This window comes from Lepisosteus platostomus, chromosome 1, assembly GCF_059453375.1.
Source record: "Lepisosteus platostomus isolate fLepPlt1 chromosome 1, fLepPlt1.hap1, whole genome shotgun sequence".
NCBI lineage: Eukaryota > Metazoa > Chordata > Actinopteri > Semionotiformes > Lepisosteidae > Lepisosteus > Lepisosteus platostomus.
In genome coordinates, this window is record NC_142611.1 from 64,769,286 (window position 1) to 64,795,650 (window position 26,365).

At 52.7% G+C, this 26,365-nt stretch overlaps 2 protein-coding genes across 8 annotated transcripts; one reads left to right on the forward strand and one right to left on the reverse strand.

Annotated features, from left to right (window-relative positions):
• Positions 1–192: 192 nt before the first annotated feature.
• Positions 193–9,430, reverse strand: LOC148678444 (heterogeneous nuclear ribonucleoprotein A1-like). 7 transcript variants are annotated; one of them, XM_088633554.1, is made up of 12 exons: positions 9,272–9,430; positions 8,128–8,244; positions 7,598–7,744; positions 6,915–7,125; positions 6,404–6,496; positions 5,970–6,020; positions 5,680–5,742; positions 5,049–5,195; positions 4,409–4,543; positions 3,995–4,082; positions 1,248–3,489; positions 193–328 (listed from the first exon to the last, which is right to left on the reverse strand). In XM_088633554.1, the coding sequence occupies exons 1-10, from the start codon at positions 9,281–9,283 to the stop codon at positions 4,018–4,020; spliced, it is 1,041 nt and encodes a 346-aa protein (XP_088489680.1). In that variant the 5' UTR covers positions 9,284–9,430; the 3' UTR covers positions 193–328; positions 1,248–3,489; positions 3,995–4,017. The 7 variants fall into 7 exon arrangements, with proteins under 7 accessions (XP_088489680.1, XP_088489675.1, XP_088489674.1 ...); XM_088633549.1 differs by having other exon boundaries at positions 1,248–1,322; positions 5,931–6,020; XM_088633548.1 differs by having other exon boundaries at positions 5,931–6,020.
• A 750-nt stretch (positions 9,431–10,180) lies between these two features.
• Positions 10,181–24,738, forward strand: cbx5 (chromobox homolog 5 (HP1 alpha homolog, Drosophila)). The gene is made up of 6 exons (XM_088633557.1): positions 10,181–10,326; positions 12,977–13,078; positions 17,379–17,595; positions 18,682–18,925; positions 19,603–19,703; positions 21,965–24,738. The coding sequence occupies exons 3-6, from the start codon at positions 17,456–17,458 to the stop codon at positions 22,104–22,106; spliced, it is 627 nt and encodes a 208-aa protein (XP_088489683.1). The 5' UTR covers positions 10,181–10,326; positions 12,977–13,078; positions 17,379–17,455; the 3' UTR covers positions 22,107–24,738.
• The last annotated feature ends 1,627 nt before the right edge of the window (positions 24,739–26,365 follow it).

The following is a 26,365-nucleotide window of genomic DNA, read 5'->3' on the forward strand; positions in this document are numbered from 1 at the left end:
CGAGGGGTCATGTCCATTTATGTAGCTGCTTCCCATGCAAGCCCAAATCTCTCTCCCAAGTTCAATCTGGGGAGCACTAACGAACCCAGAACCCCCAGTGCAGGAGACGTGGCAAAAAGGTACAAGTAAAGGAAACTCCCTCGGATTACCTTACGGGATTTCTGCAAAACAAAAACAAAAACCCAGGCTTGGTGCGCTTTGCATTTCTGTATTTTATTAGAAATATAAAAACCATTACAAAACTGGTAAAAAAATAAAAATTGCTGTCCTGCAGACTTCCAGTGAAGCTTTTTTTAAAAGCCATCCTCTTCGCATTCCTTTAAAAAGCCTGCAAGACAAGAGAGGGAGGGGGGCGAGAGGGTTAGGAGAGCAGAGCAGAGCCCAGCAGGCCACGGCACATCGCACGAGGCAGCGGGCCAGCCGGCGCATACTTTCCGCCGCCAGCGGCAGGCCCACGGGCCCGCAGGAATTTGCTGCGTCCGGGCAGCGGATTCCTCTGTGCCCAGGCACCCCAGCTGCACGGCCACATGAAGGGGCTCGCGACGACAACTGCTTGATTAAAGCAAGTCAGCGAGGGCTGGTGGCTGGCTGGCCCGGGCTTACATCACCCGGCCACTGGGGAAAACCGAGGGGTTATTAAAAAAAAAAACAGGCAGGCAGGCAGGCAGGCAACCCCCCTGCCCCGGGAGAGGGGGGGGGTCACAAGACCCCCCAGCTGGCCTCTGATGGCACCCAGATTTCACACCGATCCCTTATCTCCCCCCTGAGAGACTCCATCAGGAGTGGGCGGGGGGGGCATGAAAGGCATCAAGCAGCAACACAGCAGCTCCCCCTGCTGGTGAGCGGCGATCAGCCCCCGGCAGAGCGCGAAAGCCAGAGTGAACTGGGGGCCAACAGGTGCACCAATAGGAGCTAAAAGCTTAACCCTTTGACATGATACAAGACGCACTTGAGAGACGGATACAGACGGTCAGGAGGCTCGAGAAGGAATAAGGACTGGGGTCGCAGCAGGAACTGGGACCCCGTCGGGCTGGTTTAACCCTCTTCCTGATGAGCCCTCCATTAAAAAGAGGACTGTGCCCCACGTCAAGGGAGCTCTGCAGCGGACTCCGACCCCGGGTAGCGGAAGAGGCGCCACAATTCGCCCCCCCCCCACTGCCCCCCAGGAGCCGGGCGCACCCCCTCCCCAGGGAAAGGGTCAAGGAGCTGCTTCAGTAACCTTCGTGTTGGGATTGTACTGGACGCACCTTCTCAAGGCTGATCAACATGCCCACTTTGTCACGTCAGGCTGGAGGTGCCGGAACATCCTTCCCTACCAAGTCCTGAGAACAAGATCTTTAAGTTAGTACATTGTGCACAATTAAAATACAAACACTCACAAGCAAGTGACTAAACTGCTGATCATTATGGCTTGAATCAAGATGCCCTTATTCGATTAACTAGGTTAATGTCATTTCTGAAAATCGGTGGAGTACATGGTTGTCCAGGACAAAGATTTGCTTTCAAGTTACCTTCTTGAGATATCAAGCTTCCCAGCATGCATTAGTGCCCAACGGAATGTGCACCAGGCGTCGACTTAACCTGCTGGCCACCAGGGACCAGCAACACTGACCTGTGCACTTCCAAGTCCAGAGCAAACTAAGTTCACATGAGGACAAAAGGCAAATACAGATGCTGAACTTCAACTTTCCCCACCCCTTTCATTAAAAGCCTAACAGTCTGGGTTTGAATCAACCAGGCAACTTTTCCCAAACCTTACCACCTCCCTCCAAGAAACGACAGCCAAACCATGAATATGGGTTTTAATCTGCTCCACCCCTCCAATCACGTGCATTTCTGTCATGCAAGATTTGACTCCTTAGTTGGCATTACCCAATTTTATATACCCCATTACAAGAAACTTCAAAGCTACTCAAACCTGTGAGGTTTTGTTCCAAAAACTAGGCTGTCTTGTATCTGGGGAATAACCCACACTAAAGCGTCACACACAGATTAACATACCCTCAAAATTCCCTCTGCATCACCTGGTTTAATTTGAACTGGCTGAAACAAACCCTGGACTGAGAGAGGATTAAGAACTTAAACAAAAGTTGAAAAATCTGTTCTTACCTACTAAGCACGGTATAAATATACCCCTTTCGTAGCTGCTGACTCTGCTAGTCTTATTAGAGCAACGTTCTGTACTCAGAAAGACTTCTCTGGCTCCTTGCGATGATCTCTCTGGCTACTGCTCTCCCTGGCAGCTGCCTCCAATGGCTAGCCTCAAGATACGCTCGTAATGCAAGCCTCCAGCCGGGCAATGTGGCCGAAACCAGCGCTAAAGACTCCTAGTGGCACCGTTAACCTTTCCGAAATAAAAGGGTCCTCATCCAGTGAAGAAATCAGGCTTCCAAGCACATGTAGAAGAGGAGAGTGGGACTTGCTCTTAATCCCACACTCCACAAAAAAACCTTCCAACTCAAGCAGTCTTTAGGAGCCCCTTTTTTTCCCCCCCAAAGACCGGGGAGCACGAGCCATTCAAACGATAAAAAAGGGTCGCTTTAAAATCCAGTGCAGAAGTGCACTCACACAAAAAACAGGTTTTAAAAAGACACCCCCCCCCCACAATCACCCTTCATTAATACTTGATCTGTCTGCTCTGGGTGATGGCCGAAGTGAAGCAATGACCAGCTCAACACCAGCTACCAAGCGTCAAAAATCCTATTTAAAAAAAAAAAGCCCAGCAGAAAAACCCAGCTGGCCAAAAAGAGTGCAGTTCACAGAACATCCAGTAGGAAAGCATACCGGAGTACAAATATACAAGAAACTGCAAAGGACAAGGGGGTTTTGCACTACACTTAAAAGCTTGGTTAGCGACGGCAAGCTGGATTATGCTGAAAGATGGCCGACGGATTGCTGTGCTGGAGTCTGAAGGGCTCTGGGACACGGGGACAGGTGAGCCCGTGCAGCAAACTTGTGCTCAGGTGGAATCGACCGCCTGATCCACGTCTGCGGTGCACGACTGCCCGAGCAGGCTACTTTCACTGCTGCAGTACTCCACCTGCCGTCAGGAAGCATGACGGCGCCGAGACCTCTACCCAGTCACATGTCACCTACACAAACACTACACACCTTTTTTTTTAAAAAAAGTGTAATGTGGTTTATTTTGACTTGATTAGTTGCAGTTACACTTATAAAAACACACACACCACACAGGTGCTGCCAAAAAAAAAATCTACATAAAACCATCTGGAATGCTTGACGCTTTTTACAACAAATTGCAACTACAAAATATCCTGCTGGATGGCATTTTTTTTTCCACAAACACAGAAACCATGTTTGAAGGCTCAACATGATACAAGGAGTCTCTACATTGTTATTTGTACACTTCATGCTCTTCCATGTAGCAGCTGTAACCTGCCACAACTGTGCTTGGCTGAGCAGATCTAGGGTGTGAACCTGCTGCTTCCCTGTCACTTCCTGTCGCTCTCCTCTCCTAAGTACTGAACCCTGTTGAACAATACGGAACAGCATTATTAATCTGTGTACTGGCTTCATGTATAATAATGAATCTACATTGAAAACAAAACTTACAGGGAGGCACCCAGGAGCAAAACCATCACTTTGTGTTGTGCATTGAAACCCTCCCAGAAAACAGAAACCAGCTCTTGAGCAGAGCCAGCAGAAAGGAGAAAGCTTTAAGTCAAGGCCAAGGAGTCCAACACTAATTGGATTTTAATTGAAGGCTTTTTTTTTTTTTGCCAGAGCAGGGGTATCAGTGCTGAGAGTTGGGGGAACACATGAAGGTTTGCTTCTGGATCCTCTGCAGAAAGCACTATTCAGTCACAGGTTAGTCTAACAGTTACATATTCATCAGGCTCTTGTATGTAGAACAGCTGTTTAACGTGAGCCAAGGCTGAGGAGACCCATCTTCAAAGTTACTCTGGTCTCTCAGGTTGAGCAGACTATGCAGCGACACAAAGACAAGAGGGTACCGAAACGGGGGTGCCCTTACCTCCTCAGAAGTGGGGGGGTTCCCTAGAACCTTCGGCCTCCGGCACTGCTTCCATAACCCCCACTGCCTGAGCCACCCCCATAGCCGCCTGGGAGACAAGGAAGAAAGGCCATGAATAAGAGGTGGGGCTATCGCTCGTTACCCCACACGAGGAGGGCAGAGCCAGTTGGCACCTGCCCGGGACACTGAACGGCCAATTTCACACTCGGGAAAGTTTCCATCCCAACATCAGCAGCTGGTTTTCCTCCATCACTTTGCGATTGCATAACCAGTTAGAATATGACGGCAAAGCTATTGGTCAGAATGGGAAACGTGTCGAGCTGCACGGCTCATCGCGCCAGTGCTAGTGTGATAAGTGAACACAGGGACGGTGCTCCCCCCTCCCAGTCGGAAGGCTGCAGCTCGGGCACGTACCCCCATATGGGCCTCCGCTGTTCCGGCCGCTGCCTCCTCCGAAGTTGCTCCCCCCCTTCATGGGGCCGTAGCTGGAGGAGGACTGGCTGTTGTAGTTGCCGAAGTCGTTGTAGTTCCCGCTGCCGCCGAAGCTTCCTGCGAGGCCAGAAGAAGAAAAATAAATAAAAAGATCCGGTTAGCCCCGTAGGGCACCGGCACAGTTCAAGTTAAGCCAGGCTCTCCCCTCGTGCGCTGGGGTGCCTTCACGAGCCCTCGATTCAGAGTGAGCTCCTGCAGCTTTCAGGCAAAGCACAGTAACCAGCCGGCCGAGCAAGTCCGGACCAACTGAGGCAAGGTTGAGGGTACAGGCAAGATACCTCAGCCCTGAGGCACCCAGCTCCACCTCTTGACTGGGATCCAGCACTGACAGCATGCGGAAACTCGACCTCCTAGCATGGTGACCGACAGACAGACGGTCACCCCACCCCCACCCGGAACCAGAACGCAGGAGGCTTCAATCAGCTGCTGGAACGTCAGAAAGCACTCGGCTGGTCCGCTCGGGCACTCCGCGAGGCCACCACAAGCCGAGGCAGAAAGACCCGGAGACCCCGCCGCGCACCGCTCTCCCGCCAGGAGAGAGGCCGAGACCGTGGCCGCTCACCTCCTCCGAAGCTGCCCCCCCCTCCGTTGTTGTAGTTGTCGTAGCCGCCTCCGTTGCCTCCGTATCCGCCCCCCTGCCCGCCGCCGTAACCCTGCCCTCCGCCGTAGCCACGGTTACTCCCGTAGCCAGGGCCGCCGCCGTAGCCGCCTGCAGGAGAGAGAGAGAGAGAGAGCTCGATGAGGGAGGCACGTCGGCACGCGCAGGCCGCAGCCAGGTGAGGGTCTATCCCACGCGCCCGCTGTGGAGCCGCCTTCGGGCGCGAGAGAGACGGGAGAACAAACCCCCCCCCAGGAAGAGGCAGGAGTAGGAACGAGGCAGTGTGGACACTCAGCCGGTCAAGTCAAAACCGGCAAACGAACAGGCGGGATTAGATGGAAACAAGTCTGAGAGGTGTGTTCAGTCAAAATCGAGCATCAGCTGCCAATTTTCCCCTCTCACACCCGAAGAAGCAGCCCCACAGCTGAAAGAGACCCCGACTGCGGGTCCGGAGCCACGGATCCCCTCCGGACACTGGCGATAGTGGAATTCAGCTCTTAAAAGGAGAAGCTGGGACGTTCAACCCAGGCCGCAGTAGAAATATATCTTACATATACTATTAAAAATAAACAAGTAGCGATAAATCCAAACTCACTGTCTCCTCCGAAGCCGTTGTAGCCCCCATCTCCTCCATATCCACCACGGCCTCCAAAGCCTCCTGGGGTAGCAGAAGAAAAAAAAACAACCCCAAGGTGGTCAGTGCAGTGTAACAAAACAACCTGAATAAAATTAAATCCAAGAAATGCCAGGGGGGGTTGGGGTAGGGAGGGGACAAAGCAAGTTAAGGGGAAAAATGATTAAAAGGAAGAGAGATAAAAAGGAAAAAAGTGGTTTTGAACCACATACCACGGTCACCGAAGTATCCATCACGGCCAAAATCATTACCTCCAAATCCACCACCTCTGCCAAAGTTCCCTGAGCTGCTGCCCCCACGTCCTGGAAAGAACGAATGTCACCACAAAAGGACACCAGGCTCGGGGGAGCATTTTAACCAAGCGCACGTCTTGAGGCCTGCACAGCGCCACAAAACCTTCACAGTCCTCCACACGAGAGCCAGGAGGAACCCAGTGACAGACCACTGCACCGATCAGCTACCAAGCAGGACAGATGGACTGGACGGGCCCCACACACCTGTGTGTAAGGACCCAGTGCTTTCTCCTTTGGTCAGAATAAACCCCCAAAAGCACTCGGGTCTAAAGCCAAATCAATTCTGAGATAAGAGCACCCAGGGTCATCCCCCTCTCCCAAAAAAGAGCTGAAAACACCAATGGCACAGGGTCCAAGACCCCCCCGCCCCACCCCAAGCGCAGAGGGCTTACCTCTCATGTTCATCCCTGCACTCGCCATCTCCTGCTTCGACAGCGCTTTCCTCACCTCACAGTTGTGGCCGTTCACTGTGTGGTACTTCTGGACTGCGGAAGAGCGAGACAGGACAACGGTCAGAAACTGGGGGGGGGGCACGCCCCAAACCAGGGGTGCAGCACCACACCCCCAAAACCCCCTCCCCCCCTAAATACCCAGAGCCAAGAAGCCAAAACAAAGATCCGTTTAAATCACATTCGCACCCCGGCATAAGAACGTTCGGCACACGAGTTTTTGCCAATCTGAACATGAAGAGATTGAGCGAACTTGTCTTCGGTTCGGAAAGGGTGGATTTATGATCTTCCGCCTTCCGAACAGATTTCCCATGAACGAATCGGGCTCGGATACCGGGGTACGGGTGTACATTGGAGAGGTACTGGCACACGTCGCTACGGTGGCCTGGCAGGCTCCCCCAGGGGCGCCACACCCCCCAGCACAAGGCCCGTCGCCCCCCACCCCCACACTTACTGACGATCCGGTCCACGGAGTCGTGGTCGTCGAAGGTGACGAAGGCGAAGCCCCTCTTCTTGCCGCTGGCCCGGTCGGTCATGATCTCGATGACCTCGATCTTGCCGAACTCGCTGAAGTAGTCGCGCAGGTGGTGCTCCTCCGTGTCCTCCTTGATGCCGCCCACGAAGATCTTCTTGACGGTCATGTGGGCGCCGGGCCGGGTCGAGTCCTGGGGGCAAGGAGACAAGGCGGGTCACGAGAGGAGGAGGAGGAGGCTGTGGGGTCAGTCCAGCCCCCTAGGGCAGCTACTGGCTTAAATCGACCCCATCCATCTGGGGGGTGGTGGGGTACCGGCTTCAATAACGTGGCTGAACAGCCTGTTCCCCACTCCCACCACTCTTTGGGTAAAACGGAACCCGCTGCCCCAATCAGAAGACTGAATGGATATTCTGCAGAGCCGAAAAGGAAGCCAGGGAAACCAGCTTCAACATCAGTTCCCTCCTACCACCACCCTTTGCGCAAAGACGTTCCTCCTGTTCTGGCTCCGCAGTGCGGACAACAGGTCCAGCCGGGGACCGACGAGCCCCCCGCGTGTACCGGGGTGGCAGGCAGCGGCTCCACAGCTCTCTGGCGGGCCCTCGATCCGGAAACACTCTCCCCAACCCCAGGGAAAACAGACAGCAGACTGGGGGGGGGCTCACCTCTCTAGACACGGCGCGCTTGGGCTCCACCACCCTGCCATCCACCTTGTGGGGCCGGGCGTTCATGGCAGCGTCCACCTCCCGCACCGAGGAGTACGTCACGAAGCCGAACCCCCGGGACCGCTTCGTACTGGGGTCCCGCATCACCTGGGGGGAGAGAGAGAGGGGGGGTCACATCAGCACTGGAGGCAGAGGGAGAGCACTGCGCCGGGCCCCTTAAACTGAACCGGTTCCCCCCCAACCTTTAGGAAACCAATCAAAGTCACAGTGGTGGGGTCACCCAACCAGGGTCCCGGGCGGGACGCTGCCCTGAGTTCTGGGACTCCCAGCCCACACAGATCACGGCCTGAGCTTTTAGTCCGCTGCCACTCGCGGCCGCCAGGCCTAACAAACACACCCCCCCTCGCACAGCCAGGGCAAAGGGCAGGCGCTCCCCGCACCACAAACCGGCGCGTCCCGGGATCGTTTACACCCGCCCCCACACCGCGAGCACGGGGCCCGGGGGGGGGGGGGGTCTCTCCTCTCCTTACCACGCAGTCCGTGAGCTGTCCCCATTGCTCGAAGTGGGCTCGCAGGCTCTCGTCCGTCGTCTCGAAGCTCAGCCCTCCGATGAAGAGCTTGCGCAGCTGTTCCGGTTCACGGGGGGCCTGCGGGGGAGAGCGGGGGTTAGAGACAGGAAGCGCTGGGTAAGAGGCAGGCCGGACCCGCCGGTCACCCGAACCCGGCCGGAAACCCGCGACGATTGCACGCCCTGCAGAGCTTATACGCAAATGAAAACTTCCGGAGCGTGTCCTCCTACCCTCTTAGGGTTACACACACGTAGATCTGCTCCGCTCCGAATCAGCAACGCCAATTCCAGAACGCAGAAGCGAAGCGGCCCCAGGCCGGCGCGTGGGCACGCTAGCCAGCCCGCGTGAGCGCGGAAGGTTCCAGACCGGAGACAAAGGCCCTGGCAGGGCGCATGCGCGAGCTGCAGCCTACACTCACCGTCTCAATATTTACTAACACGGCCGCCCAGGCTCCACAAAACTGAGGAGCGCGTTTTAACAGCGTCCCAGTCTTCATGCGGGAAATAAGCCGCATTGCACAGGTCTAACTGTTGTAAGAGCGATCTGGGACGACTGACCCAGGGCAGGACTTCCAAGGCCTGGGCGCCATGTTCGTTACACCAACAGGAAACAAAGAAATGGATCCGAGTCCTTTTTTCTTGGATTTGCAATATTTGTGTATATTCACCGATTAACGGTGTTCCCATTTGCTCCGGATACAGAACGCGGGTCGATGCTACAGCCACGCGAGACAAGCGTGTCTTTCTCCTGGGGAAAGACACACGATTTCGCTCGCAGGCGCGTGGCCTGCACACCCACCGCCCTCACGAAATGGCGGAGCGACAGATCGCACCTCACCAAAGACAGAAATAAAACACAGTAATGAACTAGAAAGACGGGAAATATACTACTGAAGTGAACAGTAACGATGTGCGTCTTCCCCCTTCCACAATTTCAGCAACAAACGAGCCACCGACTTATGAAAACACAGATGTCTTTTATAGCTACGACCTTTTACACCAATAAGCTTTAACTACCACGTTATTCAAAGCACGGGTATTTTGACTAAAAGGTCCTAAAAAACGCCTAGTAAGTTGCTTTAGTTTGAAGAAAAGCAAAAACTTACCTCCTTAGACATTACTACAAGATCTGTACCAGCACAGCGCCTCTTGCTGAAGGAACAAGGTCGAAAGAGCCCTTCTCACTGCTCAGGCTACTGAGTTATGAAGACGGTAAGATCCGCCCACTGGCATCAGTGATTGGCTAAAAGTTCCCGCTGCAGCGCGGAGCTGGGAGAGTTGCTCAAAGCTCATTGGATAGAACTCTCGTCTATCTGGTCCTTCTAACCAATCGCAGAAATATTGTCGGAATAATCGCACTCCCCCCGTGTTGTGAAGTCGGAATCCGATTTGCTCCTCTTCCTGCTAATCATTGGGGAAGGCGTCCGAGCGATCGCGGAGAGAGCGGCCGGTGACGCAGTCGTGTTGTGGGGAGAAAAAGGATCCGCGTACTTGCGTGAATAAGGAGTCAATTAAATCAATAAAACATGAACATCGTCTTCATGAAATGTCCAAAGAAATCTGCCACCCAGCAATACTGGCCCATGCAACTGCATAAGCATGTCATTTTAGATGATTATTAGTGGTAGATGTATTACGTGGAATTGTTACAGCAGCTATACAGAGAGCTAGGCTGTCGCTTTTGCAAATAGGCACATTCTAAGCACTTTGAAAGTATGTTTTCCTATTATTTTTCACAGTAGTTTTTAGGTCTAATGAATACAACTCCTAACGTCAGAGATACAATTCCTAAACCCGAGACACACGGCTTGTTTGTATCAGCTAAACCTGCTTGTTTGGATTCAGAGGACCAGGGAAAATGGTCCTGGTCGAGATTTTGCATGATCTTGTTTTTCATCATCATCATTATCATTATTATTGTTGTTTGAAGCATTTTTATCATCCTGACGAGCGGGGAAAAGCCGTCTTCTTATCGCAGAAGGACCCCTTCAAAGCTCCCTGCGTGCGCGTGCGCGCTCCAGCTATTGTGTGTTTTTTTTTTTGGCGCGCGCGTCTACGCAGTCAGGAGGAGAGTCGGAGAGGCGCTCGAGCTGCAGCTGCGGCGGCGGATTGGGTCGTAACGTTTTCTCTCCTGGATTCAGACGGTCTCTACACCGACTGGGTGAGCCAAATTCTCGTTCAGTTCGCACCAACGAAGAGCTGGAGGGGTAGGCTTCTCTGCGCTATGTTAACGAAAACGTGCGAAAGAGAGTTTTTATGGTGGGCAGGGGGGGTCGATTTGAACGTTTCTTCGTTCACGTCTCTTATGTGAAAGCGGCGGGATTGAAAGAAACAAGATGGGGGGGGAGGAGGAGGAGGTAGGTGGGTGGGGTCGTGTTGGGCCGAGCGGAAGAGCGACATTGATTGACAGTCGCCTCGGCCACTCAGAGAGGCGGCTTCCTTGCGTTGGCGGGGTCGCTGCACCAAGCGTACAAATCACAGACGCGTCAGGTAGGAGGGACTTCCTGTGCCAGGGTGATTTGCGTTACGGCCATGTGTGTTTGTATTGCAAATTGGGGTTATAAACTGGGATTTACAGGAGAAGGCGGGTTTCACAACAGATAACGCATGGAGTCTACTTTTATAAAAAAAACAAGTGTGTGCAGCGATTCAGTTTGCCTGGTGAATGGCGATTTTTGCAGATAAGCGGTGCTGCTCTCTGCCCCCACCCCCTGTCTTGTCTCTCTGTGTGAATTCATTCGGAGCTGCCGGAGCCCGGCATGCTTCTCCAGAGTAAAATCTGGAGAAAAAAAAAATCTCGCCCCGTCTCTCTCAAGACGATAAGGCTGTGAATGGAGCGGAACCTTTAGTGAGAGTGTTGTGACGAGCATTGCACGCCTCCCAAACCGTTGTTGTGACTTGAAATCGGGTTGCCTGGGTTTGGGACTGAACGTTATGCTGAGTTCTGCTTGCGAACTTGTGCTGGCGTTTTTTTTTTACCAGGAAAATGACCCCCCACCCCCACCCCCACCCCGTGCCAACAGACGCGTACGGTGTAAAAGCCTTTAAAAGGAATGCCCTTTTCCTTGCTCACGGTGAAAGCTCAACGCTCTCCTTAAATCTCGGGCGCGCTCACAAGACGAGGGAATTAAACCTCCCCTTGGAACACAAAACACAAAAAACAAACGGGTGCCGGTGTCTCTCGGTAAGATAAGAGACTGGTGTGTGTGAATCCAAGCCCTCCGGCAAACTTCTTTAAGGTCCCGAGTGGAGAGGAGCCGGAAACGCACAGCTCTGTGATTTTGTGTTTGTCACATGCGCAGGCCGGGTTGGCGGTGCGCATCTTGCAAATCGGTAACAGGGACCGATCACCCCCATTGAAAGAATCAAGCAGCGACAATTTTTTTTAATGTAGGTCATCAAAGAGTGGCGCCGATCCCCGCATCTGGGGGGTATGATGGGCTTTAGCGACGGCAGCGGGCATCGCAGTTTAAACCGCGGAGCGCCCCTGACGCCGCTTCTGTGGGTGTGCGAAAGTGTTACTCATCGGACGCGGTCAGGTAGCTCCCAGATCGGGAGAGTGTTCCCCCCGGGCTCGATCGGGAAGCCTTCCGCTTCCAGTTCAGGATTTCCAGCCGTCGCGGGCGAGTTCAGCTCCGGGTCTGGCGGACACGGGGTCTGCGAGGGAGTGGGGTCGCGACTGAAGTCAGCGCAGGCGAGAGCATTCGTGGCACTTTCTGAAAAAAGGATAAAGACAATGTAGGGGAGCGTAGAGCCCGATAATCTCACGGGGGAGATTGATGAATCTCCCCCACCCCCACCCATTGATGAATCCGGAGGAACCGGTTTTGGATTGATTGCTGACGAGTCTGATGAAAGTATCCCCACCCCGTGCAATATTACCAGCGTTGTTTTTCTGAATGTTGGTCAAAATGTGTATCACGCTGCACCTCCACGTGCTACAACCCCCCCACCGGGTGATCCACACGCATCGTGGAGAGCCAGGCTCTCGCACCGCACGGCCGAGGTGCGTCTTCGGCTCCTGCATCTCCTGCACTTTTCTTTTTGTAAACACTTCAAACACGTACAGGACAACAACAACAAAAACATGTCTATCCAGGTGAGAAAAGGGAGAGCTGGATTAACTGGAGAGATGCGCAAGTGAGTGTTAAAAGCGATAGGCTGATTCATGCATATTCATGCTTGCCGATCTGGGAAGAGCGCTTTAACTCTTTGGCGTCTTGTTTCCCCACTGATAGGCAAGCTAGTCAAAGTAATCAGCTGGATCAAAGGAAGCAGCTGTAAGAATCGCCATCAGCAGAGAACAGGGGTGGGGGGATCCTTTCAGTGTAACACAGGGGCTTCCTTTCCTGTCATTGTTCTGTGGGCAAGACGCCACCTTCGGATGGCAGAATCTGCCGCGCGTGGTTACTCCTTTCAGAAGCCCTTCGGGGCAGCGGTGTGGAGCGGCCGGCCGGGGCTCTGGACTCCTGACCTGTGGCCACGGGTTCGAGGCCGCGAGCGCGCGACTCTGCAGTCACGCCCCCCCCCCCCCCCCCCCCGATCCCTCCAGTGAAACGGCCGGCCGTGCAGAAGAGGGCGAATTGGACTCTGCTTGGTGGAAGAGCCTCCGCGGAATGAATCCTAGCCTTGTCCCGAAGTTCGCAGCTCTCCCAGATGAAGTCCGCGTGGCGTGCTTTTTAAGGAGTATTCTCCTCCTTGCGCGCAAGCAGTCGAAGGCGTTTTCCTCCCTGATTGTCCCAGACCTTCTTGCATTCGTCTCTGTAGCAGCCCCAGGCTCTGAATTGTCTTTTCTCACCTTTTTCTTCCAGGCAGCAGCTGGACTTGAGCTCTTCCTGTGGGGGCACTGACACCCCTGGAACTGTTCTCCGTTGTTGGCACAGACCACAGTCTTCAGGCCTGGAGGATTTGCAGTAAGTCCGCAAGGCTTAGGCCAGCTCTTTAACCACCTGTTCAACAAGCATGGAGGGAAACTCACCCGCTGTAGAAATGTGTATTCTCCCATGCTCCAGCCTGCGATTTGCATTTCTGATTGGACAGGATCGGCCATCAGCTCCCTCATTGTGGCCGCAGCTGAGAGAGGCTACTTTTTAAACATGAAACTGCACATGTACCATACATTCATATATATATATACAGGATTTTTAAAAGGGAACACGTTTTCAGGGAAATGTAGTGCTTCGCTGCATTATTGTCCAAGGGTGGTAACAGCCGTTTTGCCATTGTGTGTTTTTATGATGGGGAATTGTACTGTAAATGTACTGCAAGGGGTGAATCAGGAGCAGGCTGGCATTGCAGCCTCGCAGCACTGGGGCTCGGGGGTCCATTTCCTGACCTGGGCTGCTGTCTGTGTGGAGCTTGCATGTTTTCTCCTGGTTCACATGGGCTTCCTCTGGGTTGCTCCGGTTTTATCAGAAAAATCTGATAAATCCTGCCCACTCTTTGCTCGCCATCTTCTGGATTACTGATTTGCTCTTAAAGAGCCAGCTTTTAACAGTGTGAGTAGCATTATTACATGTCTGTATACCTCCCTTTAAAATGCAATTCGCATGTCTTGTCTCTGCTGAATCCCAGTGGAGCAAAGCCTGTTCCTTGTCCTCCTTGTCCTTTGATTTGAACTAAGCTTAACATTGAGAGTAGTGGGGCGGCCCGGCAGCGCAGTGGTTCGCCTTACAGCTCCGCAGCGCTGGAGAACCAGGTTCAGTTCCTGGGGTGGCGTCTGTGTGGAGCCTGTCTGCTCTCCCCGTGTTCGTATGGGTTTCCTGCAGGTGCTCCGGGGTCCTCAGATTGTCCAGCGACATGCCTGTCGTTTGTCTCCGGGGGTAAACTGGTCTTGGTGTGGGTGTGTGTGCCTGTCTGCCCACCTTCGTGCATTCTCTGGTGAAGCCCCGACTGGGAAACATGAGAAGCAGGACGTAATTAGTCTGTCATGCTTTCTCGTTCAACAACGAGTGCAAGTGATTGAGAGCGTACGAGAAGCTACAAACGAGAGAAGGCCATTTGAGCCATCTGTCCTGTTGGGTGGTTAGCAGCTAATTGACCCCAGGATCTTGTCAAGCTCTTTTTTGAGAGACACCATGGTGTCAGCTTCAACGACACGGCTGGGCAGCTTAATCCACACTCCCACCTCCCTCTGTGTAAAGAACGCACCTCCTGCTCACAGTTTTAACTGCACTCGGATCCATGGGGTGTCAACCGCCAAGCAGGCGAGATGGGCCGGATAGCCTCCTCTCATTTGTAACTGTTCTCATGTTCTTATTTGAAAATGTTGATGCTTTGCAGAAAGGAGCTAGCAGGCACGTATGGGGGTTGGGGGTTGTGTGTGTTGGCGAGGAGAAGTGCAGTTGTTTCAAAGCCCTTCTTGGAAGAATTGAGGTCTTGCAGTGGTTTATGTGGCCATGCAGAACAACCAGACTTCCGAGCCCACCCACCCCACACACTTCTGCACTTGTGTCCAGAGCGTTTCCCCAATGCTGTCTACCATGTTGCGGTCTGTCTGTCTGTCGCTGGCAATGGAAGGCTGTGTATCTAATGTAAACGGTGTGCTGTCAAAATCTGACCTGACCTTCTTTCTGCATGCCTTGGCGAGGTGCCTGGTTCATTGCCGGGGTTCATGTACAGGTAGTGAGGGGGTAGGGTGTTACTGAGCCCTAAAAGCACAGTGCCAGCGTAAGAGACAATGAGGGGAAACCCCAATAAAGTGCAGGCTCAGTGACCACAGCCTGGCCATAGAAACTGGACACGGACAGACCTGTCTGTACAGAGAGGACAGGCTCAGTGACCACAGCCTGGCCATAGAAACTGGACACGGACAGACCTGTCTGTACAGAGAGGACAGGCTCAGTGACCACAGCCTGGCCATAGAAACTGGACACGGACAGACCTGTCTGTACAGAGAGGACAGGCTCAGTGACCACAGCCTGGACATAGAAACTGGACACGGACAGACCTGTCTGTACAGAGAGGACAGGCTCAGTGACCACAGCCTGGACATAGAAACTGGACACGGACAGACCTGTCTGTACAGAGAGGACAGGCTCAGTGACCACAGCCTGGCCATAGAAGGAAACGAAGAGCTGCAGTCTGGTAAACAATCTCCTGTCACAGCCTGAGGAAAAGGGACAGACCTTCTCAAATATTAGTTAGTGTTCCAAATATTTGTAAATATTTCATTAATCGCTCTTCCTTGGCAACACTGCAGTTTATCAGTCATGCCAATAAAGCTCTTTGTGAGATCAGAGAGCGGTGTTCAGGGCACCGTTTATGAGCCCTCTCAGTGCTGGCCAGGCTCCCCCCTCAGATTCCACCCTGAAGCTTCAAGCCCAGGATCGGGGAGTCCTGAACCCCACCTTCAAGCAGAGAGTTAACGCTCATTTCCAACCTCTTACTCCTCGGGAGCCAAAGAAGATTTTTTAAAGGCAAACTGTATTTAATCAGGCATTGGTAGAGGTTCATTCTGCACCAAATGTTAAAAAAACAAAACAACTTTTATATAGGAATAAAAAGTAAAAGAAATAAGAATAGGAGCTGTATCGATAAAAAAAAAAAAGGGACTGTCTTTCATATAAAATATAAAACCGAGATCCTGACTCTCCAGGGCCATTAAAACTCCCAGGGTGTTGCTCAGGAAGAGTAGGGGTGTAACCACGGTGTCCTGGCCACATTTCCCCCCGGCCTTTACCAGTCATGGCCTCTGAATAACCCCCATCTCTGACCTGGCCTCATCACGCTGTTCTCCTCCCCAGTGATGGTGTGTGTGGGTGTACAGGCACGTTATCTAGGTGAGAGGAATGGAGTCCACATTACCCGTAAAGCAGAAGTGTGGTGTGTCCAGAAAAGCGCTGTGTAAGTGTAAGGATTATGATGATGATGATGATGATGATGATGAATAGGCTCCCTCCTGGAACCTCCTCAGTGCGGATCCTGGATTTGGCTTCTTTTTCCTCATTCCCTGTGTCGCTCCCCTGTACTGCCATGGCTCCCGACGGTGTGGTGTGGTGTGGGGGTTCAGCAAGCTTGGGGAAAACTGGAAGGCGGGGGGGGGCTCGGCCCGCATGGCTGGGACAGGCTAGTCTGGGCTCAGCTGTGGCGCGGCGCCGACAGTGGGCACACCTGTGCGCCTGGCAAGGGGCCATGGTGTCTGCCGCGGCCCCTCCCAGCTCTGCCTGTCTGGCGCCCCGTCCCCACAGCTGCTACCTGGGGGCATTTGGGGAATTTAAAAAAAAAACGCGTTGAGTGTCTTCAGGTTTTATTCCCCACCTCGCCCCACCCCTCCTGCTGAAGGCTGCTTTTCAGTTCTGCTATGGACAGGCCTCTCTTTGCCATATGATTTCAACCAAAACGAGTGTTCTGGAAGGTTACAGGAGGAAAGGTGTTCTGGGCAATAAAAGGAGACTTGCTATTATCATAGCAACCCTGCTAACCATCTGCTAACTGCTTCATCCGGTTCGGGGTCGTGGGAGAGTCGTTGTGTTGCATCCCAGCAAGCAACAGGCAAAAGGCAGGGTACACCCTGGACGGGACGGGATCAGTCCCTCACAGGGCGCGCACACACACACACACACACACACACACACACACACACACACAGGACCAATTTTACCAGTTACCCCAGGAATTGAGCCCAGGGTCCTAGTGCTGTGACCACTGTGCTGCCCTGCGTATTATTTGACTGGAGCTACTGTATGTAATCTGACACTGTAGTGAATTTAGAGCCACAGTTCGAGCTCATTTCACTCCATATGAGTGATGGGGGGGGGGAGCGAGAGTGTATTGACTTAACCCGAGTCGTTTTCAGAGGAGTCGGTGCTGCAGGAGCAGTCCTGCTGAGGGTGGGGGATTGTATGAGGATCTGAGAGCTGGATGTCAAGACCCTTATTAATTATTAGAGATGAAATCCTCCTCAGGGCCTATCACCATTTAACACCATGTCGCCTGTGCCCACGAGCACCATTCTGTATGTTTGCACAGGAGTTTTACTTCCTTAGCCAGGATGAAAATGTGGTGAGTGTGTAACTCCCCCGGGGGTGAAGCCCTGGAACTTCAGAGGAAAGAGGAAGATTCGGTAGGAGAAGTCAGTTCTGCGTGGCCCTCAAGGGGTTAAAGGTCCAAATGGGACAGGTTGTCACGCGCTGGGCTGAAGCCCGTCAGCGGCTCGGTCGACAGCTTGGCCACGCTGGATCTCTGAGTGTAGTTGTTCCTCTTGCTCACCAGAGGGCGCCGCTTCCCCGCGCTGCTGCTGCTGCTGCTGCTGCTGCTGCTGCTCGACCGCCTGTCTAGCATAGTCTGCCATGGGTAAGAAGAATCAGCGGCGTCTAGACGAGGAGGAGGAGTCGTCCGAGGAGGAAGAGTATGTGGTGGAGAAGGTGCTGGACCGTCGGGTCGTGAAGGGGCGTGTGGAGTACTTCCTCAAGTGGAAGGGCTTCTCAGAGTAAGACGGTCTCTCTTTCACCCCCCCTCTTCCGCCTGTTTCGCCCTCCCCCCTCCCCCCTCCCGGCTCGCTGGCGCTCTCCTTTCTCCTGGGTTTTATTTTTGGCATCCCGGTTCTTCCTGTGTGCCTCCTCTCCCCCCTCCTTTATGGCTCCTGATGAGAAATTTGCTTTGCAGGCAGGTAAAAGGCAGAACCCAGTACACGGGACATTTACCACAACGTGAACGCATTAACAGGTAGAAACGTACCTTTCTAAAGGGGAAAAAAAAAGCATAAATTGATTAAAATCTAGAGTAGACCAGATCACTTTATTGGCCATAAGCAATTTCATGTATTAGGAATTTGTCTTTTCGCATACCCCATCTTGCCCTCCATGAGACACACAGACAGGGAGAGAAGCTTGGGGTCAGAGCGCAGGGTCAGCCATTGTACAGCACCCCTGGAGCAGCTGGGGTTAAGGGCCTTGCTCAGGGGCCCAACAGCATAGGATTCCTCTGCCAGCTGCAGGATTTGAACCGGCAACCTTCCAGCCACAGGCGCAGATCCTTCACCACAGAGACACCGCCCCGCCCCAGGTTGTCCAGAGCCGGCAGATTAATAGCCGTGGGGATGAAGGATATCTCAGATTTCTGTGCACCAGAACTAGGTGGTGTAAATCAAGGCCCTGGGGGAAGGAGCTCAGATTTGCCGTCCCAGGGCTGGTCGTGACGGTCAGTGATTATACTGGCCCTCTGCGCTGTTCGGTTGACACTAGACGTCTGCCAGCTGTAGCCGTTGTGCACCGATAATTCGCTGTCCTGCCCAGTCTGGTTTAATTGCGTGGATTAAGGTTACCCACCAGGGTTAGCGCAGTGGGTGTCGGGACAGATTAAATACATTTTCCTGGCTGCTCCCGAAACCCGGAAGATCTGCTGCCGCAAGAAACGCGGGGCTGCCTGAGCCTCTCGGGGAGTCCGGGATCCGTCGGGAATTTGAGCCGGGAGAACTGGGGGAGCTCTGGTTGAGTCCGAGCAACGCCCTCCCCCCGAACATCAGGGCGCCATCAGAATTGTCCCCCGTGTCTCCTTGTCTCCTCCCGCGCCGCAGCAAACACAACACGTGGGAGCCGGAGAAGAACCTGGACTGCCCGGAGCTCATTGCCGAGTTCATGAAGACGTACAAGAAGGGCAGCGGGGCGGGCGCCGGCGGGGGCACGCCCAGCGGCGGGGGGGGCGGCAGCCGGGGCAGCACGGGCGCGGCGGGGGGGCGCTCGCGGGACGGCGCCGGCGCCAAGAGGAAAAACTCCACCGAGGAGGACGAGGAGGACGGCAAAGCCAAGAAGAAGAAGGAGGTAAGGAGCGAGACGGCCTGGTTTTTAATGGCGTTTTTAACGTCTCTGTGTTCGTCTTGGACGTTGGGAATAAAATAGCTACCGGTGACGCCCAGGTGGCTCAGCTGGTAAAGGTACTTGCCTGAGCTCTGGTTGCGGGTTCGAGCCTGGGTCTTGTCACTAGTTGAGAGGCAGTGGATGCAGGCGGATGTGCCTCTTCAATCCACACTCGTGCTCTTGTATGAGGTGGCGCTTTTTGTGAGCGACACTCCTCTCCTCCAATCAGCTTTAACCCTCCGGTATGGGGCGGAGCTTCCTGTGAGGGACGGAACTCTCCTCCAATCAGCACGTACTCTCCAGTATAGGCCAGTGATGTGTCAGAATGTGAGTGGCTTGGGTGGCGGGCAGGGCCGAGGAGTCTGCTAGCACTTCCTGACTCTTGTTTGCAGTCAAGACACAAAAACCCACAATTGGCCATACCAGATTGGGGTTGTATAACAAAAAGTTTGTTAATTTGTAGGAAGACCTAGTAAGGCTATCCTTGTTGTGGGACTTTTTTTTTCTTGATATTTAAAGCTAATTGCGGCCCCTCTTGTAGCGAAGGTTATTTCTTATTTGAGAAGAGTTTAAGGCAGGTCTCATCGTGCTGCAGAGCTCTTCCGTGTTTGAAGGCAGGCAGTTTCCTTCTTGTTGTTTAGGATGATATCCTGATAGCCCGGGGCTTCGAGAGAGGCCTGGAGCCGGAGAAGATCATCGGCGCTACGGATTCCTGTGGGGACCTCATGTTCCTCATGAAGTGGTGAGTGTGTTTCTGCTGCTGCGGCACTCCGGAGAAGGGGAGCCCCACGGGGAGCCTGGAGGGGTGTGTGGGCACGCATGCAGGTTTGATGATATCTGAGACCATGTCAGCAAAAAGCGTCCATACCAAGAGCTAGCTGAGTGCTAATGTCCTTACCTAAAATGCATTTGCTTTGTTGATCCCCTCACAAGACCAGCTGTTATTTTATAATCCGGATGAGATCCACCAATTTTGGTTCCTCCTTGATCTTACAAATGTTTCGGCCAAGTAGAGAAGGGTGAATCAAACGGTAGGGTTCTCGCAAGGAAGGAGATACAGATGTCCGCGCTGGAGCCTGGGCTGTGATCAGTTTGCTCTGGGTCTCGATTACAAGCTTGAGGTGGGTTACAAATCAGAGGAGACCATTTGGTAGTTAGTAGCTAGTTGATCCCAGGACCAGGCTTCTTTCAAAAACGTGTGGCTATCAGCTCCAGCAGATTGGCTTTGTTGCTTGTTCCAGACTCCCACCACCCTTTGTGTAAGAAGTTCCTCTTGTTCTCAGTTTCAAATGCTCCTTTGTGTTGTCTCTGCTTGTCCTCAGGCTGGTGTCTCATTATTGATCTCAAAGACATCTGTGGGGTTGACTGTCAGTCCCCCTTGAGGATTTGGAATATTTACATCAGGTCCTCTTTGTTGTCTTCTCTGTTCAAGACTAAAAAGGTTATAAATGAGGCCTTAATCGTGCGTTCTTCATTTTTAATGTAAACTCGCTTGACTTCTGGATTCTTTAAAAAATTCCGGAGCTTTTTTTAAAGTATCTTAATATTCTTTGCCTTTTATAGTGCGTCTCCATTGTGCAGAAGATGTAAACCAAGTACCGGCATAAACACCTGCGGTCTTTTCCATAAGTAGCCTGTTCTGGCTCGCAGTTTTCCCATTTTGTATGTATAGTTTAGTTTTACTTGCCGCCTCAAACACCCAGCTGTCTCTGTGCGACAGACATCATATCTGAGGCGTTTGTCCGGGCTCCAACCTGCTATCCGAGCCTCCTAGTTTTAATTTCCTGCTTCCACGGCGTTAGCTCACATTCCCGTCTTGCGTTCCTCCGGACGGCCTTCTGGCCGAGCGGGCCGTCGCTCCTGTGTGTGTGTGGAAGTGAGAATTGACCGTCGACAGGGCTCCTGTACGCGTTGGGTGAAGCCAGCTGTGGTAGAAGCAGCGGGGAGGCGTTGGGGGCAGCGTGGTAAAGAATTAAGATGGGTTGGTGACCCACGATAGGAAAACGAAGAAAGAAAAACATCCGAAAAAAAACAGCCTGGTCTGAGGAAAGCCCAAACCAAACGCTGGATACAGAGAAGGTGTGGGGGGAATTCTGTATCCTCGGACCTTGTGGCGTCGAAACCAAATGCTACAGAAATATTTGCTTTGCGATCTGAAACCTTGCGGTGTTTTTACTTCGGCCTCCGTCCCATCTTCCCCGCACGGAAGCCTGGATTTCCCCCAGCTACAGCGCCTTGTCGTGTAGCAACAGCGAGCACAGCACTCAGGATAATAAATCTTGCAAACTCTTTGCTAGCCGTCCTCTGGAATACTGATTGCTCTTAAAGAGGCAGCTCTTTAATTAAATACACAACGGCGTGAGCAGAGGTATTTCACGTCTGTATACCTCCCTTTAAAATGCAAGTCTCGTGTTTGTCTCCACTGAATCCCAGTGTAGCAAAACCAGTTCCTTGTCCTCTGCGTGAAGGATGGATTTAAATTATGCTTCATATGGAGTAGTCGAGGCGTCCCGGTGGCACTTTGGTTAACATTACAGCCTCACAGCGCTGGAGCCCTGGGTTCAATTCCTGGGGTGCCGTCTGTGTGGAGTTTGTATGCTCTCCCTGTGTTCGCAAGGGTTTCCTCCAGGTGCTTCAATTTCCTCCCAAAGTCCAAATACAGGCTGGTAGGTTAATTGGCTTCTGGGAAAACTGGCCCTGGTGTGAGCGTGTGTGTCTGTGTGCTCTGTGATGGACTGGCGTCCTGTCCAGGGTGTACCCTGCCTTCTGCCTGTTGCTCGCTGGGCTAGGCTCCAGCTCCCCTGAGATCCTATAAAGGGGTTAGAAGGTGGATGGATGGTTCGCTGACACGAAAGAGCCCCATAGCTTGTAACACCTGAGACGCCTCTGTGGCACTGAGAGCTGGTGATTTCCACCTCCGTCCGGCGTGTGAGTGTTGTGGCCGTGTGGCGTGTGGGCCTGGCAGCGCAGGGGCTGACGGCGCTGTGCGTCTCGGTTTTGCAGGAAAGACTCGGACGAGGCCGACCTGGTCCTGGCGAAGGAGGCCAACGTGAAGTGCCCGCAGATCGTCATCGCCTTCTACGAGGAGCGGCTCACCTGGCACGAGGACGGGGACAAGAAGGAGAAAAGCACGGTGAACGTCTGAGCCGGGCCTGGGGGGGGAGTGGAACGAGAAGCGGCGTGGGAGGGGTTAGGGGAGGGGGCTGCCGAGCCGGAGACAGACTCTCGCTCCCCTGACCCCTGACCCCCCTCCCCTCTCCGTGGTTGAATGGACAGGTTACAGACAAACAAAACACAACAAAGAGACACTGCCCGCTCATCACGAAACCCAAGACGACGACGATGACAGTGACCCGGGCTGTTTTTATAAAACTGTACAACGGGAGTGACTGGGGTGGGGTTGTGGGGAGGGTAGACTGACAGCTAGAAGTGTCCCAGGATGCATCATGCTTCTCAATGTATTTTTTTCAGTATTTTTTCAGATTCATTCCTTTTATAGTTTTCTTTTGGTCACAAATGTTACAGCCTGTCGGTATGGGGGCCTGACGCAACTGTGCTCTTTGTAGATTTATATATATATATTATTTTTTTTGTGTATTGATAGGCGTGTAGGAGCAGTAGCGTAGGGTTTTTAGTTGCAAGGAGCCTGTAGGTCAGCAGGTTTCGGCAGAGTTCCCTGTGGACATGCTGGGCCTGTCCTGCCCCAGCTTCAGTACAAAGGCAGGAGAAAGGCTGGGCAGATGAAGAATAAGAATTAAAGAGATTTGTGCACACTGATGTCTAGACAAGAGGTGTCAGACAATGATATTTGAGCCTGTCTACGCACAGTCTCCCCTTAGCTGCCAGTGGGTAAATGTTCTCCTGCACCACTCTTTCTTTTAAGGAGGTATCATGGTTTGTTGGCCTACTGCATCTTTCCCGCGGGCTAATCTGCCACAGTTTCAGCAGAGCACACAGTCGAGCGGGACTGTAACCCTGGGAGGGAGTGTGGTGGTGTTGGCGGTCTGGTTCATAGCCACAGGACCTTGGGTTGCTGCATTTGCAAGTAAGAAATAAACCAGTTTCCGATAGGTTTAGTCCAGCTGCCTCTTCACTCTTATTCTGGGCTGGGGTGCCATCTGTGTGGAGTTTGCATGTTCTCCCCAGGTTCTCCAGCTTCCTCCCACCTCCCAAGGACAGGCAGACGAGCCTCACTTGGCTACTCTAAATTGTCCCTTTCTTCGAGGTCTGGAGCAACAGGCTGGCGCCTCAGCCCACATGGCCTTGACCTTATGCTGTCTGCAATTCTCAAAATCGAGCTCAAGAACAAAGCCATACTTTTCTTTGCATCAGGAAATCCCCATTGGAACTGAAGTCATGGGCTAAAGCGAGGATTCCCCTATTCTGGTGCTCGGCGACCTCTGTTTTTTTCCTTCCGAGTGACTTTAGCTCACTAGATCTCGCGTGTGTTCAGGTAGATCTTTTCCTGATGTTGTTTGCAGCTCTTGCTAAAATGGTGGCTTTGGAGGGACTTGGCTGGAGAAGCTGAGTGGTTAGCTGTGGTGGTGGGGTGTGGAGGTGATCTCCTGCTGTTGCCCAAGGGGTTCAGCGGCCCAGGATTGGGGGAACCCTGACGTACAGCCGTGCCTCGGAGGGTTGCAGTCCTGCGGGATTTGTAGGTCTCGTTACACCAGCAGCAGTTGGGTTATTAGGATGCCTCACACACGCACACATACACCAGGGCCAGTTTACGTAGAAGCGACTTCACCAGCCAGCAGGTCTTCGGATTGTGGGAGGAAACCAGAGGAGAAACCTAAAGGCACCAGTATGAACCTGAGGAGAACATGCAAACTCCACACAGACAGCACACCGGGTCCAGAATTGAACCAAGGGCCTGCTCTGGGTTTTCAATGCTAACCGCTGCACCACTGTGCCACCCTCTTAGTGAAACTGTTCATCCATCCATCCATCCATCCATCCGGTTTCTCCATTGATCGCTTAGCTTGAATGGTAAAACTCCACGCAGTAGGTCCGTTCAAGCGTCGGGCCTGAGTTGTGCACGTCGAATCAATTTTGAACCCCTGCCTCCCAGCACTCCGATCACGCCCGTTCACATCACTGCTGCCCTCAGCTCGGGGCCGCCCTGGAAGGAGACGCTCGAGTCGCACGCGGAGCTGACCTCATGCTTCAGGCCGAGCGGCTTCCGTGCGGGAATTGGGGGGTGTAAAATTCCTGTGGGAGCCTGCGCACTCTGGCTGGGGTTCTGGACACCCCCGGATGTCACGTTTTGAGCTGGGAAGGCCGACCTCACGTTGCTAGCGGGGAACTTCAAGACTCATTTTCTTGTGGACTGGAGCAGTTTGGGAACGATGGAGGCGCATTTCTGACGTGTTTTAATAATGCAAAGGGTATTCCTCAGCCTTTTGCGTTGTGGGATACCCTCCCCAAGACAAAACAAAAACAGGGTTTTAGAATCTTTGGTGTTGACTATAGTGAAACGTGTTCCTAGCAGTCTGTGGCTTAAAAGTATTAACATCACTTGTTTTTTTTTAATGTTGTAAACATCCCTTCCTCCCCTCCCCCTCCCTGACCTCCAGCACATACATAAATTACTCCCATTTTTTAAACATTTAATTTTTTTAAAGAATTCTTAAATCTCAACGTATTAAAATGTGCAGCGTTTGTGTACGTTACCATGTCATTGGAAGTGTTAATGTAAAAGACTGCTCTGCACTTTTTGATTTTTGTATGGTCTTGTATCAAAATCTAGTAAACTTAGTTTTCAACATTCTAAAAAACGATTTTTATTGTTTTCTCAATAACTTTCCTGGCTTTGAACTCTGTTTGTGTTTGTGTGTGTGTCTGTGGGGGGGGGGGGGTCTTAATTCATTTGTGAGGCTGACACTTTATGCATTAACCCCATCCAAGATCCTGTGAAAATGAGAAGTAAAAATCTGTAACAGTCTTGCAATTCCTGAGCCATTAGTCTCACTGATTGGGCTCAGTTTGAATGAAAACGAGAGGAGATGGGTGTTCACCAGCATGAGGTTTGAGGATCTCTGTCCCTGAACAAGAACAAAGCACAGGAGATTAATAGGCAATGCTGAGAGAGAGTTACAGGTGCAGAAAAGGTAACTAGACCTTAAAAAATGTAATTTAACACAGATCCAATCTGAGTGAATCAGATCATAAGGGGTGTAGAGGTTGACATTTTGCCCATTGGAATGTACTGGATTAAGAAATGTGTTTCAGATTGAGAATAGGAAACTGCTTTACACAGGTAAAGGTGCTTTGGGACCAAACGCTGGGAGAAGCAAAATCATCCTTTTGCTCATTTGAATGTTCAGTTACTTAGCATGTTGAGCCTCAGCAGCTGAAAGACAGACTTGGCCATGAAGAATTATCATTTCAAAAGAATATTGTCGGCACAGCCAGAACTTTCAGCTATGGTGGGACCTGGCGAAGGTCTGGTCAGCGAGGACCTGACTGGTGCCGGTGTGGTCAGTGTGGAGGTGACCAGGTCTAGGTGTGGTCAGTGAGGAGGTGAGAGAGAGTCTTTAATAGGGGGGCAGGTTGTTTTACAGCAGCAGGGTCGGTGTACAGACAGACGTGGAACAAACCGACAGCAACAACAATACCTGGAACAAGGAACGACAGGAACAACAGTGACCTGGTGTGGTCAGTGTGGAGGTGACCGGAGTAGGTGCGGTCAGTGAGGATGTGTCCTGGTGTAGGTGTGCCCAGTGTGGAGGTGACCTAGCACAGGTGTGCCCAGTGTGGAGGTGACCTAGCACAGGTGTGGTCAGTGTGGAGGTGACCGGAGTAGGTGTGGTCAGTGAGGATGTGTCCTGGCACAGGTGTGGTCAGTGTGGAGGTGACTGGAGTAGGTGTGGTCTTTGCGGAGGTGACCTGGCGCAGGTGTGGTCAGTGTGGAGGTGACTGGAGTAGGTGTGTCCAGTGTGGAGGTGACCTAGCACAGGTGTGGTCAGTGTGGAGGTGACTGGAGTAGGTGTGGTCAGTGAGGATGTGTCCTGGCACAGGTGTGGTCAGTGTGGAGGTGACTGGAGTAGGTGTGGTCTTTGCGGAGGTGACCTAGCACAGGTGTGGTCAGTGTGGAGGTGACTGGAGTAGGTGTGTCCAGTGTGGAGGTGACCTAGCACAGGTGTGGTCAGTGTGGAGGTGACCGGAGTAGGTGTGGTCAGTAAGGATGTGTCCTGGTACAGGTATGGTCAGTGTGGAGGTGACCGGAGTAGGTGTGTCCAGTGTGGAGGTGACCTAGCACAGGTGTGGTCAGTGTGGAGGTGACTGGAGTAGGTGTGTCAAGTGTGGAGGTGACCTAGCACAGGTGTGGTCAGTGTGGAGGTGACTGGAGTAGGTGTGTCCAGTGTGGAGGTGACCTAGCACAGGTGTGGTCAGTGTGGAGGT

Coding starts and splice junctions, on each gene's coding strand:
- LOC148678444 (XM_088633549.1), bottom strand. Junction 7,745..8,127: donor GACAGCTCACGGACTGCGTG/GTAAGGAGAGGA, acceptor CTCTCCCCCCAG/GTGATGCGGGACCCCAGTAC. Junction 5,196..5,679: donor CAACGGCTTCGGAGGAGACA/GTGAGTTTGGAT, acceptor TCTCTCCTGCAG/GCGGCTACGGCGGCGGCCCT.
- cbx5 (XM_088633557.1), top strand. CDS start 17,456: ATGGGTAAGAAGAATCAGCGGCGTCTAGACGAGGAGGAGGAGTCGTCC. Junction 17,596..18,681: donor AAGTGGAAGGGCTTCTCAGA/GTAAGACGGTCT, acceptor CCCGCGCCGCAG/CAAACACAACACGTGGGAGC. Junction 18,926..19,602: donor AAGCCAAGAAGAAGAAGGAG/GTAAGGAGCGAG, acceptor CTTGTTGTTTAG/GATGATATCCTGATAGCCCG.